Source organism: Calidris pugnax, unplaced genomic scaffold, assembly GCF_001431845.1.
Source record: "Calidris pugnax isolate Ruff unplaced genomic scaffold, ASM143184v1 scaffold18, whole genome shotgun sequence".
In the NCBI taxonomy this organism is placed as follows: domain Eukaryota; kingdom Metazoa; phylum Chordata; class Aves; order Charadriiformes; family Scolopacidae; genus Calidris; species Calidris pugnax.
In genome coordinates this window covers 4,424,888-4,439,236 of record NW_015090812.1, presented here as the reverse complement: position 1 = coordinate 4,439,236, position 14,349 = coordinate 4,424,888, and the positions used below count along the sequence as shown (strand labels likewise).

Genomic DNA, 14,349 nt, shown 5'->3' with positions numbered 1-14,349 from the left:
TACACATCAATGGATATTAGTGTTTATGAGGACTTAGTTCCCCTGGCTGATAAATTGGATTTTAATTTAAGTTATGCAGTAGATTTCCCACACAAACAGACCAAAGGGGACGCACAGCAATACCCAGAAGGAGAAAAGTCTTTCAAGTATTGACTACCTGCTGAAGCTTCTCTCTGCACAAGGAAATGTTGCACATAAGATCCAAACTACCCTTCTGTTTCAGAAAATGCCTCCAGTTGTCCCTCCTTGTTCACAGTATCTTTGGTTCTCGTCCAGGATTTCATTTTCAGAAGAGAAGGGGAAGAGAGATCGCGCTGACTGCACGCTTAGTTCTCACTCACTCGTGTCTCCAACAAATGCTCCTGTTGTACTTCTAGTGCAGTGGATCTCATCTTGGCTTTACTTCCATAGAAAAGATTGTTTGTATGTTTATTAAAAAAAAAAAAGTTAAGACTGCCTGTTGTGATTCCATGAGTAGCGGTATTTCTGTCTGTCTCTCTCAGGATGGCAAAAGAGTGCATATTTGGCTGTAACAGGGTTTTCAGCTTCTGTACGTATGTGTTACCAAAAGCTGTATGAAGATATTGAGTAGTCTGGAACTAGTCGTTAAACAGTCTAATGTGTAATAGTGTGGCTTAAAAACGTATGTGTTACCAAAAGCTGTATGAAGATACTGAGTAATCTGGAACTAGTTGTTAAACAGTCTAACATGTAATAGTGCGGCTTAAAAACTGACACCAGTTTTGTTGTGAGCACCATTCACTTTTGAGATACCCATTGTGAGAAAAAAATGTTACGGATTAGTGTAGTTTTAAGCTTTGCTCACTTATTTTAGCTACATCACTGATATAATTGTTCAGCTCAAGGGAATAATGAACCTGGTACTGCTTTCCATGTGATTTGAAGATGACCAAAACCAAAGTAGCAGAGAAAGATAATTCAGAGCAAAATGGTCTGTTCGTTGACATGTAGGATGTGAACTCTGTCAGTGTTGCTGTTGCCAACAGCTGGATTACACAGCTGGGTTTGGACAATTAAGAGTTAAGGAAAACTCAGACCAAAATATGCCAGTCCCAGCATTTTAGACACACCAAAAGTAATGAGCTCAGTAGTCCCAGATAAAAAAATTTAATCTTTCTATAGAAACAGTGCACTGTTTTACAAATGTGTTCATTTGGTTTTCAGTAATCCTTATCGATGCCGGTACAGCGTGTTACACAGAGCAGATCCCTCCCCCGCCCCTCCCTGGTCCTTTTGTCCGGAACATAAAATCTGAAACACAAAAGGCACCAAGCAAGAACTTACTCTAACAGAACTTCAATATGACAAGACAGAGATCAGAAATGATTACAATGTTAAATATCATCCTAACAATCTGAACCATTATTTAAAATAATTAATTTCTTAAAAAACAAATTTGGTGTTTGACTTTTCAGTAGTAGTTATAAATCTGTAAAGGCTGAAATCAGCACTGCACATTGAGTTCATTTACACTGGTTTGAAAAAAACTGCAGCCTTTTATACACGGTTTATACAGGTTCGTTTGTGTGCATGTGTTCTTAAAAAAGTATCAAAACTGTAGAACTTTCAAATATATTTACATTCGTCTGTTAGTTACAGTGTTATCACATACAGCCTTTTCTCAGTTTTTTTCTTCATGCACACAGTGCATGGATTTGTAGAAACAGAGCTTCATACCTTAGAACAATAACAAGACATCTCAATCATTTTTTTCACTGCCTTAAAATCTAAAATTTGAATAGAAGGATGCTTGATTATTTATGTATTGTCTATGCAGGCCATGAAGTCTTTTGAGAATATATACTATGTTTGTAATGTGTACTAGGTCTTTAGATACTGTCTTCCTTCCAACTTCCAGCTCACATTAGACTCTGAATTTATTCTAAAAGGAAGTAAAACAAAAGGAAAAAAAACTCCAAACCTGTTCAGGCTGAGTCTCTTCTACTCACTTAAATACCAAAGCTTGGACTGCTGTAAGAACGCTAGGAAATTTCCCTAGGTTTTGGTAAAGTTCAGGGAGGTGCTAGTCCGTTATGCCGTGGCAGGTAAGTGTAGTCACTTCACATAGAATTTCCTGGAAATGTTGCAGAATAACATGAGAAAAAACAGTGGGTTTGCCGTGGCAGGTAAGTGTAGTCACTTCACACAGAATTTCCTGGGAATGTTGCAGAATAAAATGAGAAAAAACAGTGGGGTTTTTTTCTGCAAGGTGCAGGATGACCCAGCCAAAAATATTGATAAGGTTCTGAATTTTTAACCTGCTTTAATCTTCTTGCCTTGTGCTGTGTGGTGTGGGAGAGCTACCACAGTGCAGGTGGTTCCATGGGCACTAATTTGGAATATAATTGCTGCACTTCAAAGAATTCTACACATGCTGAATTAAGACACTGCCCCACAGCATCTCTTAAATTTGGGCTCTTAGTCAGAGTAAGGGAAAAGAGCAAGGAGGGAAGGAATTACCTTTTGTCATTGTGCTGGGGTTTTTTTCCTGACGAGCCAGGTGAGAGCGCTCACTTTGGGCGTATGGAAGCATATGGCTAAATCTTTTGTTTCTACTCATTCTAAGCTAATTTGAGAGGTGCAAGATTCCCAGTGGGGGAAAAGCGTTCAGATTTGTGTTTTGAAACAAAAAAAACCCCTAGATCAAATTTGTACCATACTGTAAAAAGCAACAACACAAAAAAATTGGGCGCTGTAGGGGTTTTTCCTGACTGAAGTGCTGTCAGCGCTTCAGTGAAAAGCTCTGCAGAGAATCTTGCTGGATAGACTGGAAACTGTAAAAACAACCCTTCTGAGCCAGTTTGGAAACTGGAGCTCTGTTATGGGAGCGCTTCATTTGTCAGCTGTCCCACCCTACAGCTCTTGCTTACTTCATGTCTTTAGATGTCAAAGCAAACCTCTCAAACATCCTGTAAAAATTCAATTATTCCTAATTTTCATAAACGTAGGCTAGTAGTTTTAAAATATATGTATATATTTTTATATATATGTATATATTTATATGCCTATATATCTATCTAGTCTAGATAGATATATACACAGATAATCTATGCACAGCAAGCCAAACATACAAAAAATAAATACTCTCACCCCTCTACTATATTTACAGAACAGACCTTATAATCCAGATTTTGTTAATAAATATTTCTAAACCGCCTGTACAGAATTTGTTTTACTTATGTTGATGGATAGCCACAAAGCATATTCAACGTATTTACAAAATATCTATAAATATAGTCTTAAAATAAAGCAATAGCTACTGAACCTTCAGCCTGGCTGGTTATGTACATTGAGTTAGTAGCTCAGCTGTCGCTTATTCACTATCACAAATGGGTAGTGCAACAAGTTAAAATGTGTATAAAAGATTATACATACAAAACTCTCACATCCTTTGGATGTTTGCAGTTCATTATAACTTTGTGGTTACCCTTCTGCAACATAAATAACCATCAAAAAGAAAAAGCAGGTTCTGTGATCCAAAGCAAATTTGTTCAGTGTCTTGTCTGGAGCAGCAACTTCATCCTCATGGCAACCCGTCATCTTCTAAGCTTAATGCTACACGCTGTGAGGGGAAAAAACAAAAAAACAACCCGCACTTGAGAAAAATTGAGACTTGTTATTTCGTGTTAAAAATCTCATTTTCATGCCTAATGTATTGCTAACATCTATTTTATGCTCTGATTTTTTTTCCTCCCAAATGGAGTCGCTTGCTCAAGTGTTACTAAGGAGGTGTTGGGAAGTTCACTTCATTTGTGTATTGAGTGTAAGGGATGGACCTTCTCTAGTGTGGTCTTTAGCAGGATCTCTAGATAATTCAGGGCATTACCTACCCGCCTGCAGGAGCTCTGCTGCCTTCACTCATTAGTTACGGGTCTTTATGCTCTCTTCTAACAATACAATGCTGTTAAAACAACCAATGCTTCGTCTCCCCAGAGCTGCTGCTTTGAGGGAGGCCCCTCTGCAGACAAACTGCTGCACAGAACAGGTTCTCTCTCCCCTGCACACACAGGGCTTACTGTCAAAGTGAGTCTCTGCTTTTTGTAGAGCTCAATCTTGCCATGGCAAATTTCCTTAAACTTCTAACAGAACCTCATTTGCTCCTCCTTGTGAGGGATCTGACTCTTTTTTACACTGTTACATTACACAGAAAATATTCTCCCTGGCTTGTAGAGAAACTCAAGTTATCCTTAGGATATTTAGACACTTGGTAGAAGTCTAAAAAGAGATATAATGGAATCCAGAAGAGGATCAGTAACTGGGTGTCACATAGTGACAGTTGGCTTTACACTGGCTAGCTGCCTGGGGAGATTGATTAGGACAATTATTCTTCATTTGAATAGAACATCTCATTATATAGACCACTATATTCTAAGATAACTTCATGAGCTGCCTAGAAGTTTAGCAATGACTATTAAAGAAGTACTGGTTTTTGTCATTATATGGCAAATAACACAGTTATCTCCAGCAGTGTTGGGGATCTAAATTCTAAACAAAATTAGTCTGTTCCGTCAGCAGCTTCCTCGGGTACTCACCGCTGGGTAGACGTGGCCGATTTGGGCAGTCCGCCCAATGTGGATTTCATCTTCATCTTCCTCTTCTGTTGTTTTCCTATACACCGGATTATCAAAATTCATGCTTTTAGTGTTCTTCCGTTTCCAGTTTCTCCAGATGAGGTATCCCCCCATGCACAGCAGGCCGATGACCACTGAGGGAAGGGGAAAGACAGGGCTGTTAGCCGGCCGTGAATCCGCTGGGATGGTCCCATGTAGTTATGCACAATTCGTACAATTTTCTCAAAGTCAGGCTTTTTTCCCCATTTCAACAGTTCCCTTTCCTACCCCAGCCCTGAAATCAGAAGAGATTATTTACAGCAGCATTTTGGTATGAGGTTAAACCAAATCAGCTTACCGACAGGAATGACGATTCCAATCACAGCCGCTGTCACAGTTGAATCAAAGCCTTGGTCATTATTTGCATCTGTAATTATAAATCATTCTGATCATTATTTAACTCATTTGCTGGTTTTTAAAGCCATGTCTGAAGAATGTATTATGTCAGTAACCGTGCTGTTCTGCCCATCAGAAAGCTTTTGCAATCAAAGAACTTACAGAAAGTTTTGTGATAAAATTACTACGGAGAAGATAAAAAGCCCGAACACACAGATCTGGGCTGAGCTGAGCTCTCTCTTAGGAACCATAAGGAGCCTGGCCAGGACTGGAAACAACACACTGGGAGAGCGTGGCCAGTGAGGGGCCCTGCTCAGTGCAATGTTACTGGGTAGAGAAGCTCTAACCAGAGAAGAGGGAGTGACTGTACTTGTGCCTCTTAATTTTCAAGCACAAAAAAGGGAGGCCAGTTCTAAAAATCGTGACATTTAATGGAAATTCCACCCATGGATCGGGGATGGTGAACAGTGCTCTGCAAAATCCACAGGATGCTTTCTGGTACTGACACAATTAATGATTTATTGAGCTGTCAGAGGAAGAATGTAGTTCAAAGCCGTCTGCACAGCTTTTCTTTTTAATCATTTTTTTTTTTTTATTGACAGCTAAGGAGTTAGTCAACACATACATCACCCACTGGTGCTGTCTGCCTCAGCATGCAAGAATGACCCCAAAACTCAATACTGTACTTACAAGAGAAAAAAACAATTATTGGGAAAAAATGATTTAAAAAATGAGAAAAAAACAATTATTGGGAAAAAATGATAAAAAAAAATAAATATCAATGTGATCTTCAAGTTTTATACTTAAAAATGTTTGCTCTGGGCTCTTATAATAGGAGATCAGCACAGAAAATTTATTTTTGCTAAAATACCAGGAATTTAGAGAGAAGGAACTAATTGTAGTTTGTCTTTTGATACACTGATGCATGAACTTAAAAGGCAATTTATCCTGTGAGATACTTCCCTGTGGCAGGTTGTTCTATGACATAGTTATTTACTTAATAATAACCCAGATTATTTCAAATGTGGATAATTAAAGCACCTTGCTTCCATGGCTTATTAAAAAGTTAATTATAGCATCTGAAAGAAATTTGCACAAAAAGAACTTAAAGAATTTTAGAAATGGGGCTCTGCTTTCCCCCGTGCAGCACAGAGCTCCTCGGGCAGGGATGGCTCAGCTTTGCTTTCCTGATACAACACAAACTGCCGGCTCTGCTCAGTGAAATGTTTAGAGGGAAAAAAAGTATTTCACTATTTTTAAAGCAATCTAGATGTGTTTGAGGTCTGGAATGACAGTCCTGAAGAGTAAATTTCTTCTCCCTGGACAATATTTTTTTTTATTTTTGGGAAAGGCAGTTCAGCTTTTCTGCTTTACCTGGGCAGCAGGATGTAGTGGGATTACCCGTTAGTGGGGAGCTGGGAGGATGGTGGTTCATTACTCACTCATTAAGTAACAGGAACTCGAGGAGAGCCTTTTAGTGCTCTCCTCTGGGATACTCTTCTGATATTGTAATGCAAAACTTCAAACGTGTGTCATGATCTGGCCGCATCAATATGCAAAGCACAGACATGCAAAACATGCAGCTCATCTTGGGCTGCAGTAATTCCAAACGTCCACAGCAGGGCTAAGGCTGGGCAGGAGGCATTTCTCACTCACAACTTGTGCTGGATCACACTAATAATGCAACAATTAAAACAGGTGAAGCACCTATAGAATCATCCATATTAGGGTGTACGGCACTAAAACCAGCACTGGTGCTGGGATGAGCTAGTACCAGGCCCAAGGCAAGGACTAGTATGAACTTTGAGGGCCTTGTCTCTAGTTTTCATGTGTGTTGGATGAAAACTTGACATATAAGTCCCTCAAAAAGTTCCCCTGAGTGGCTGGAATCACATCAGCCAGCATAATAGAGGGGTCTGCGGAGAGAAAACCTGCTGTCTCCTGCTGTGCAACAGGATGTGCCTCCATCTGACCTGTTTATAACTGAGATGTTGGGTCAGGTCTCCCACCACTGCATGAGTGTTTGTGTCACGGCTTATATAGAAATAGAAAAGAGGAACTTACAGTGCTGCGATAAATTGCTGTTTCCAGTGGTCATTTCGGAATCTACCAGGATGGATGTGGTGGAAAGTAAATGAAAACTTGGGGTGGTCATTGTAGCTTCTGATACAGCTTTGGGGACGACGTCAGTGGTGTCACTGGCACTGCCGAGCACAGTCGCGGTGGTCGTGGTACTGGCAGCACGGGATGCTGCCGTTGTAGAAACCAGCACAGTAGTTGAAGTAGCTGGAAGATCTGAAAAGCAAGAGCAATAACAAAATTTGGTTAAAGTAAGTACACAAAGCACATCACAAATGGTGATGTGAATCCGGGGAGGATCGTTACATTTACTGATTAGAAGCAGAAACCAAATTCCAGTTCTATTTACCAGATAGTCAGACTATCAATAATTCTCCGCCTAAAGCTACAGAAATCATTTCCTGAAGTCAAGCTTAATTTATTAAGAGTAATAAAGCACTCTAGGTGGAAGGCAGTTCAGAAGATAAAAAACTTAGGGTTTTTTTCAGTATTTCGGAAGACACTGGATTTGTACCAGGAACTATTTGCACGTTAGGGAAAACTACACTGAAACCACCTGTCTCTCCAGGATATTATCAGCAATGACTGTGGCCTCTCCAGATGCAGCATCTACAGGGCAATAACATGGCAAATTCTAGTGATTTATTGACCATTCACACATTTAGTGCCGGGCCTTACCCCTTTTTTCTTCTTCCTGCTGTATATTTTTCAGTAACAGACACAACGACGCTGTGTTCAGAAGACTGAATATAAAAATGAGTGTGTGTGTTCCACCATCAGGAAACATATTCACTCTTAAGTATAATTTTGTTGGAATAGTGAAAGAGTGACGTTACTGCAGTTACCTTTGTAGCATTTTTTCATGTCAGGCCCCAGCCACATGTTGTCAGGACAGGCACAGGTGTACTTGGGGGAGTGGGGAGAGATCTGAGGCGCAGGAAGACACAAATACTCACAGCCTCCGTTGGGCTGGGGGCTGAGCTCACAGGAATCTGGAGCTGTTCAAGGATGGAAGAAAAAGCAAGTTATTTTTCTAATTACTTATTTCTTGTTCTTGGCAAAGAAATATCTCTAAGATGACTCCCTTCCACTCCCTACCTCAATTAATTGGGCTGCTTAAGCACCTTTACAGTTTGGAGCAGAGTCAAACTTTACACACTAATATAAAAACTGCCCAAATATATAATGAATGTCAAACATCACACTGCTGAGAGTAACTCGCTGCTATCAAAGATGCTAATTAAACAGCTATTAACAAATTGCAGACTTTCCAATAAATGCTGCTGCTGAATTAATTACGCAGGAACTTCAAACATTAGGCATTGATTTCATGTTATTACCTGTGCTTTCTCTCTCATCAAGAGCCATCAGGAAACACCTCATTTACTAGCTCAAATAAACCTGACTTAGGGCCATGACACCCTGAGGACATGCCTTACCTTTGGGTTGCTTCAGTTCATGAAATACCACGATGTCATGAGGATTATTGAGGTTTTCTGCCAAAACGGAGACGTCCAAGCCGTTCAGCCTGTTTGCGCTGAAGATTGCTTCATTCTCCAGGTCAGTCCAGAACACTCTGTCCTGCAGGAAAGGCACAGGATTTCTGACCCGGCCCTGCTCAAATCCAGCTCGAGTTGGATTAAACTCCAGTAATCACAAAGTCATTGCTCTGTCTTCCTGCCTTGGGGCACTTCGGTTTGTGCTACTTCTATCTGCTTTCTTCCTTTTTTTTTTTTTTTTTGGGACACTGTCATTTCTAATGGGGAAAAGCCCAGCATTCCTACGTGTTTATAAAGTGCTTAGTGTGCACTTGTGTTATAAAGTGCTGGGACAGGATGGGGAAGGCAGAGTTTCAAACACACACTTAGCATGAGATACAAACTGCAAGGAAGCCGTTAGCCCTGGGCACTGCCACTGGGTACCTGTGTATGAACTAATGGCACAAACATGGAGCCCATTTGTGCAGTAATTTTTGCAGCTCTTGGCAGGTCTTAGTTCTTCCTTGACTGTACTATTTAATCAATTACTGCACTGCTCTTAGTAAGGCTACACCGTGACACGGAATTGTACAAGAGTATTGAACCTACAGGACTAATTGGGTTTTCAATGGAACATACTCAAGGAATTGGAAGCTTTTGTGAAAATAGGCTTATATCTTTGTCAGATCAGAGCTATAATTCTGGGGGAAAGGGAAGTTTATCTGATGTGTGGCAGGGTTTGTGTGTCACAACTGGAGCAGCTCAGCCTGAAAGAGAATTATCTGCTCCTTTCAAGAACCAGGTGAACAAGCACCTTTTTGATGCCGAGTCCCCAGCCTCAGGAAGGCACTGGAGCCCAGTGAGTGCCTCGCTGGCACCGAGACTGCCAGCTCCAGCCTGGAGACTCCCAAGGCAGGTGAAACCCTCGCTGAGGGTACTTCTGCAGATGCCGGGATGGGCAACAGAAACAAACAGCCAACGCTGCAAAATTTAAGGGGCTGTCCTCCCCTGAGGGTTCTGTGGGGAGCAGAGAATGCAACGCAGGTACGTCAGGATGGCGTGAAGCAAAGCTGGTGAGAGCAGCAGTGCTGCACTGCAGGCTGAGGGGCTGCTCTGAGCCCACACAGCTCCCCTCACAGTCCAGCTTACAAGAGATGAGACACGTTGCAGCATCACTCAGTGAATGCTTGTCCCACCTGTGATCACAGTAAGTGGCTTCTCCCTTCCCTTCCTGATAGTTTTGGCCTTTGCACGGGCAGTTGCCTAATTCAGATCAAGGAAAACCCCCTACCCATTTTCCAGTTCTGTGGGGGGTGTTACACTGGGCACCACCAGCCCCTCGGGGACGCACCGCTACTGCATGAGGTGAGAGCAGGAGCACGAGACAACGCATCGCTCCTCATTAAGGGCTTTAGAAAACAATTTTCCCCGCTGAACCCACACCAGGTTAATCGGTTTCTATAGCAGCAAACGCCCTCGCTGAGCTCTCTGTGCTATGCAAAAGGCAGAGCTTTTAATCAAGAAGAGCTTTGAGACCTCTTGCAGTCTCCAGTCTGTTCTGCATCCGTTTTCCACTCTTACCTCAAACACTGCTAAGCCAAAAGGGTGGCTCAGATTGTCGACAGAAGAGATGAGAACTTTTCTGTTGCTGCCGTTGAAATCAATGCAGGACAGTGAATGCAATTTGGAGTCTACCCAGTAGAGACGCTGATTCAGCAAATCTGGAAAGTGAAACACAATGAAGCAAAATTACACAGAGCTCCTGCAACTCTTTTTCTCTTGCCCAGCATGTTTTTCCTGCTGGCAGCATGACTAATCTCTTTATTATTGGCTTTTTTTTTTTTTTTAACACAAGTTCTGATTTTGAATCAGTGCCCAGATATGCTGGGATAAGGCCCTATAAATAAGATTAAAAAGGAGGAACATTCTGTTGTGTGTGTGGGGAAGGAGGTTCTTTAGTTACCAGGAGGAGCCGGCCAGCAGCAGCTGGGGCTTCCCAGAGTCACCCCAGGAGCGCCTGAGCGAGAGCCTTCGTCCCTCTTGAGGCTGTTCAGTCCTCGGCCTCTCGCTGGAGAACAACCACCATGATTCTAATAAAACTCCTCCCCAAAGAGATGTGTGATTTGCTCATTTTTTGGTGAAGAAGAACCCTGGGTCCAGAACCCCTTGTTGTGCTGCAGGCTGGGGGAGTGCTGGTGGTGGGGACACTCCTGCCACAACCAGCAAGGGTCCAGGGAGGGTGCAGGTAAGAGGGGGAGGGAAGGATCCAGCGTTCTTTAGGATGCTAAGCACTCTACTGCTCTTCCTGGAGCAAATTCACTCGTTTTGGATGAGATTCACTAAACAGAACGCGCATGGATGAGTGCCAACACAAAACAAGTTCTGTAATTAAACAAGTCATTAATTAATTTCTTAATTACTAAAGGACAACATTATTTGTTCACAGCAGTAACACTTCAGCACTATGCAATGACAGCAGCATTTGCTCCTGCATCCCCGTCATGGCCAGAATTTTCCAAGTAGCCAAAGCCCAGCAGAGAACCTCACATCTGCATGGTGTTAAATGCATCCGGCTGTGACTCCAGAGGAGGCTGTCCCTGCTGTCCCATGAGGACAGGAAACCTCCCTTTCACTTCTGGAACTCGGTGTGGCAGCAAGAACGACCACAGCCCTTCGTGTGCCGGCAGGATGCAGGATATGAGCCAAGATGGATTCCATCTCTCTCCCTCCACCCAGGTGGTTGGGCAGGCAGATGGGAACAGGCTCTGCAGGCCATGTCTCCTTTCCTTCTTTTTCCCCAGGATTTTTGTGTGCAGGTGCCTTTGCATGTTTATAATTTTTTTTCCTACTTAACAATAAAAATAGGTTTCTGTCAGCCACAGCAGATGCTGTAGCTCTAACCTGGGCACTTACCAAGCGTGATGCCATTTGGCCACTCAATGTTGTCAGTCACCAGCACCTGCCGCCCCACGCCGTTCAGGCCAGCTTTCTCGATCTTAGCTTTGTCTCCCCAGTCAGACCAGTACATGAACCTGAAAGAGACAGATGCAAGGAAACAGGCAACTGGACCCCCATAGTCCAGAAATCTGCACTGCTGATGAGAGTAGGAGGTGCACTGCTCTTTCTTTAATATAGCAAAGCCCCTCAGCCACCTCACTTAATTCTGATACGCACCCAGTGGAGCCACACACTCTCTCACAGGGTCCTCTGCCACAAAACTTGCACCAGAATGAAAAATGTCACCTTAGTAACCCCATGCAAACTGTCTCCTGGTGTGTCTACCAGGTACATGGACTGCACTTATCCAAGCAGCCCATACATGTCAGACAGACTACTGAATTTCCCAACACGACCCGTGTGCCTGGACACATCGAACACATGACCTATTATTTTCAGAACTCTCTTTAACAGCAGTGGCCTTCCAAAGGGTTAGTTGAACCACCTCAGCAGTCCCATTTAAGTTCAATGGATCTATCTTAAAGGGCACGTATAAGTCTTGATAAGAATCACCCACAAGTTTGTAAGAGAGGCAGAAAGAAGACTAGATCATCCCTGTTAGTGAAGGGAGTGTTAGTGATCTTTACACCTACCTCCTTGTAGGATCAACAGCAATGGCTCTTGGCTCACTGAGGTCGCTGTTGAAAAGTGTCCTCCTCTTGCTTCCATCTGCAGTGGCCACTGAGATGGTCTTGTTTCCGGAATCTGTCCAGTAGATATTCTTATGAACCCAGTCTATTGCCAGTCCTTCGGGAGAGTTCAGCTGGCTGTCTATCAAAATCACCTGCTCCGCGGTGTCGCTGGCTTTGTCTATGTAGGCGCTGCAAAGACAGGACTGGTCACTGGACTGGGACACACAGCACAGGAGGGCTGTGCAGATGTGTGTGGGTTGGACCTCAGACAGCTGAAAGCCAGGTAGCACCGCTCCGTCCCCACGGAAAGACAGTGCACATGGAGCAACTTCATTGACACAGAAACCATTACAGCTGCATCCCTCCACTTTCTCCCACAAATTCTTCTTATTTCCCTGCGTCTGGATGGCAGGCGTTTGCAGGATGGGAATTGTCATTTTATTTTTCTACCTGCCTCCTGCTATAACTGCACAACTCAGCAAAACATTTGACTTCAGGCACATTAACGTCAATAGCATCAATTCATGGGATTTATGGATGTTAGAAAGATAATCTCCAGTGCTCTGCTGAACAGAGTTGAACTTGGCATGCAAATAAACGTGATTAAATGTATTGCAGAATTAGGACCTGTGTAACTAATTATGAGTCATCAAAGGAATTCATGAACCTGTATTAATTTGGCAAGAGATCTCTTGCTGGATACAAAGAAAATGTTCAGTAAATATCAGTGGCAGCCTCGAAATCTCTCAAAATGTTAACAAAAGGCAGCAAACTCCACATGGATGTTTCATAAGTAACTCAGTGTTGCTCCTACAAGCAGACAGGCTGGTTCTGCTCCGTTGCCCCTGCACCAGCATCAATTGTACTGAGTGAACTGAAATGGAGTTATTCTGAGTTTGCATCAGTGGTTCTAAGAGTTTAGTCTGGCTCTTAGAATAATTTGGTACCTCTTAAAGAAGTTACCAACTGCAGAAAGGGTTATTTTGCCCTCCTCTGAACATTTGAAACACCAAGATGATTTACAACTTCTGTTCACTGGCCATCCTGCCTTTGGGCATGGAATGAGAAGGTAAGTCATATGGGAGCTGAGCTCTCAAGTATCTGATCAGAGACTTGGAAACAAACATCTAAACCCAGGAATTGTTAACACCATTTTATGGTCCGTGGCTCAGAATGGAATGGCTGGTCAGAGTCAGCCTGGATTAACAGCAAAAGCTGCTGCATCTTCTCTACAAGGAATGGTTTGGTTTCCCTCTGACCCAACACCAAGCGAACAGGCTCCTGCGGCTTTCAGAATGGGAGGGTTGAAATACAGAGGTGACATTTCAATCCTTCCAGTAACTAAATACTGTAGAATATCTTCTGACACCCCAATGAGGACATCACCTCAATAGGAGAGGGACTGGAAAGGCAAGTGAGGTGAATATTAAGAGAGATGGGATCTCTTGCTAGCGATTACTTCCTGTACAATAGTTTTCCCCTGGTAATAGCCTCTAACAACTCTAGATGGCTTTTCCCCCACGGGTCTCCTGCAGGCGGAGTCCGGTTTCTCTGCTGGAGGGACATGGTGAGCTTTTGTTTAGAAGGGTTTGATATTGGTGATAGCAGCAGTATCTTAAACAGGAACATTAATTTTTATGAAGTTATGATGTCACAGGCTGGTCTGCAGAAAAGGTGGGACCTACAAAATAGCTAATGCAAGCAGGAGCAACAAAGAGAAAAATTGTGCTGTTTGGAAGAAGAAAAAGAGTTTATACCATCAGGGGGCCCCAGCACCCCAGGGCATTCCCTGTCAGAGAGCTGTGGTAGGACCAGTGTGTCTTGAATAATTCTCTGGGCATGAACATGAAGCCCTTACCCATCTTCTGTGCCTGCAGAACCAGTCACAGTGAAAGCAGCCAGCTTGCTTCTGAGCCACCTCCCCACTCTCAGAGCCCCCTCAGGGCCACGCAGGGTACCTGCCACCTACTCAGTGCTCAATACTCAGCACAGCCTGGGCAAATCTCCCTGCCAATGCCAGGGAGCTCCCACAGCCTGCAGAAACCCTGGCTGGACTCCCACGCACTGAAACCAATCAACCTTTGCTTGATCATTAGCTAAAATCCAGAACAAATCACTGTAGAAGCTGCAATAGGGTGCAATAGCTATGTAAATCACAATATACATGGGGGATTTTCAGCGCATAAATTAAATGCA

The 14,349-nt window shown here is 43.0% G+C and overlaps 1 protein-coding gene across 3 annotated transcripts in view; it reads right to left on the bottom strand.

The window, feature by feature from the left end:
• Positions 1 to 2,143: 2,143 nt before the first annotated feature.
• The window catches only part of LRP8 (LDL receptor related protein 8), a 191,899-nt gene continuing 179,693 nt past the window's right edge, over positions 2,144 to 14,349 (bottom strand). For all 3 annotated transcript variants that reach the window (XM_014939436.1, XM_014939437.1, XM_014939439.1), the window contains 9 exons: positions 12,115 to 12,342; positions 11,438 to 11,556; positions 10,106 to 10,245; positions 8,486 to 8,627; positions 7,892 to 8,044; positions 7,032 to 7,262; positions 4,930 to 4,998; positions 4,554 to 4,726; positions 2,144 to 3,583 (listed from right to left, as the gene is read on the bottom strand). In XM_014939436.1, the coding sequence (XP_014794922.1) occupies positions 3,545 to 3,583; positions 4,554 to 4,726; positions 4,930 to 4,998; positions 7,032 to 7,262; positions 7,892 to 8,044; positions 8,486 to 8,627; positions 10,106 to 10,245; positions 11,438 to 11,556; positions 12,115 to 12,342 (1,294 nt within the window). In that variant the 3' untranslated portion in view covers positions 2,144 to 3,544. The remainder of the gene's footprint in view (positions 3,584 to 4,553; positions 4,727 to 4,929; positions 4,999 to 7,031; positions 7,263 to 7,891; positions 8,045 to 8,485; positions 8,628 to 10,105; positions 10,246 to 11,437; positions 11,557 to 12,114; positions 12,343 to 14,349) is intronic.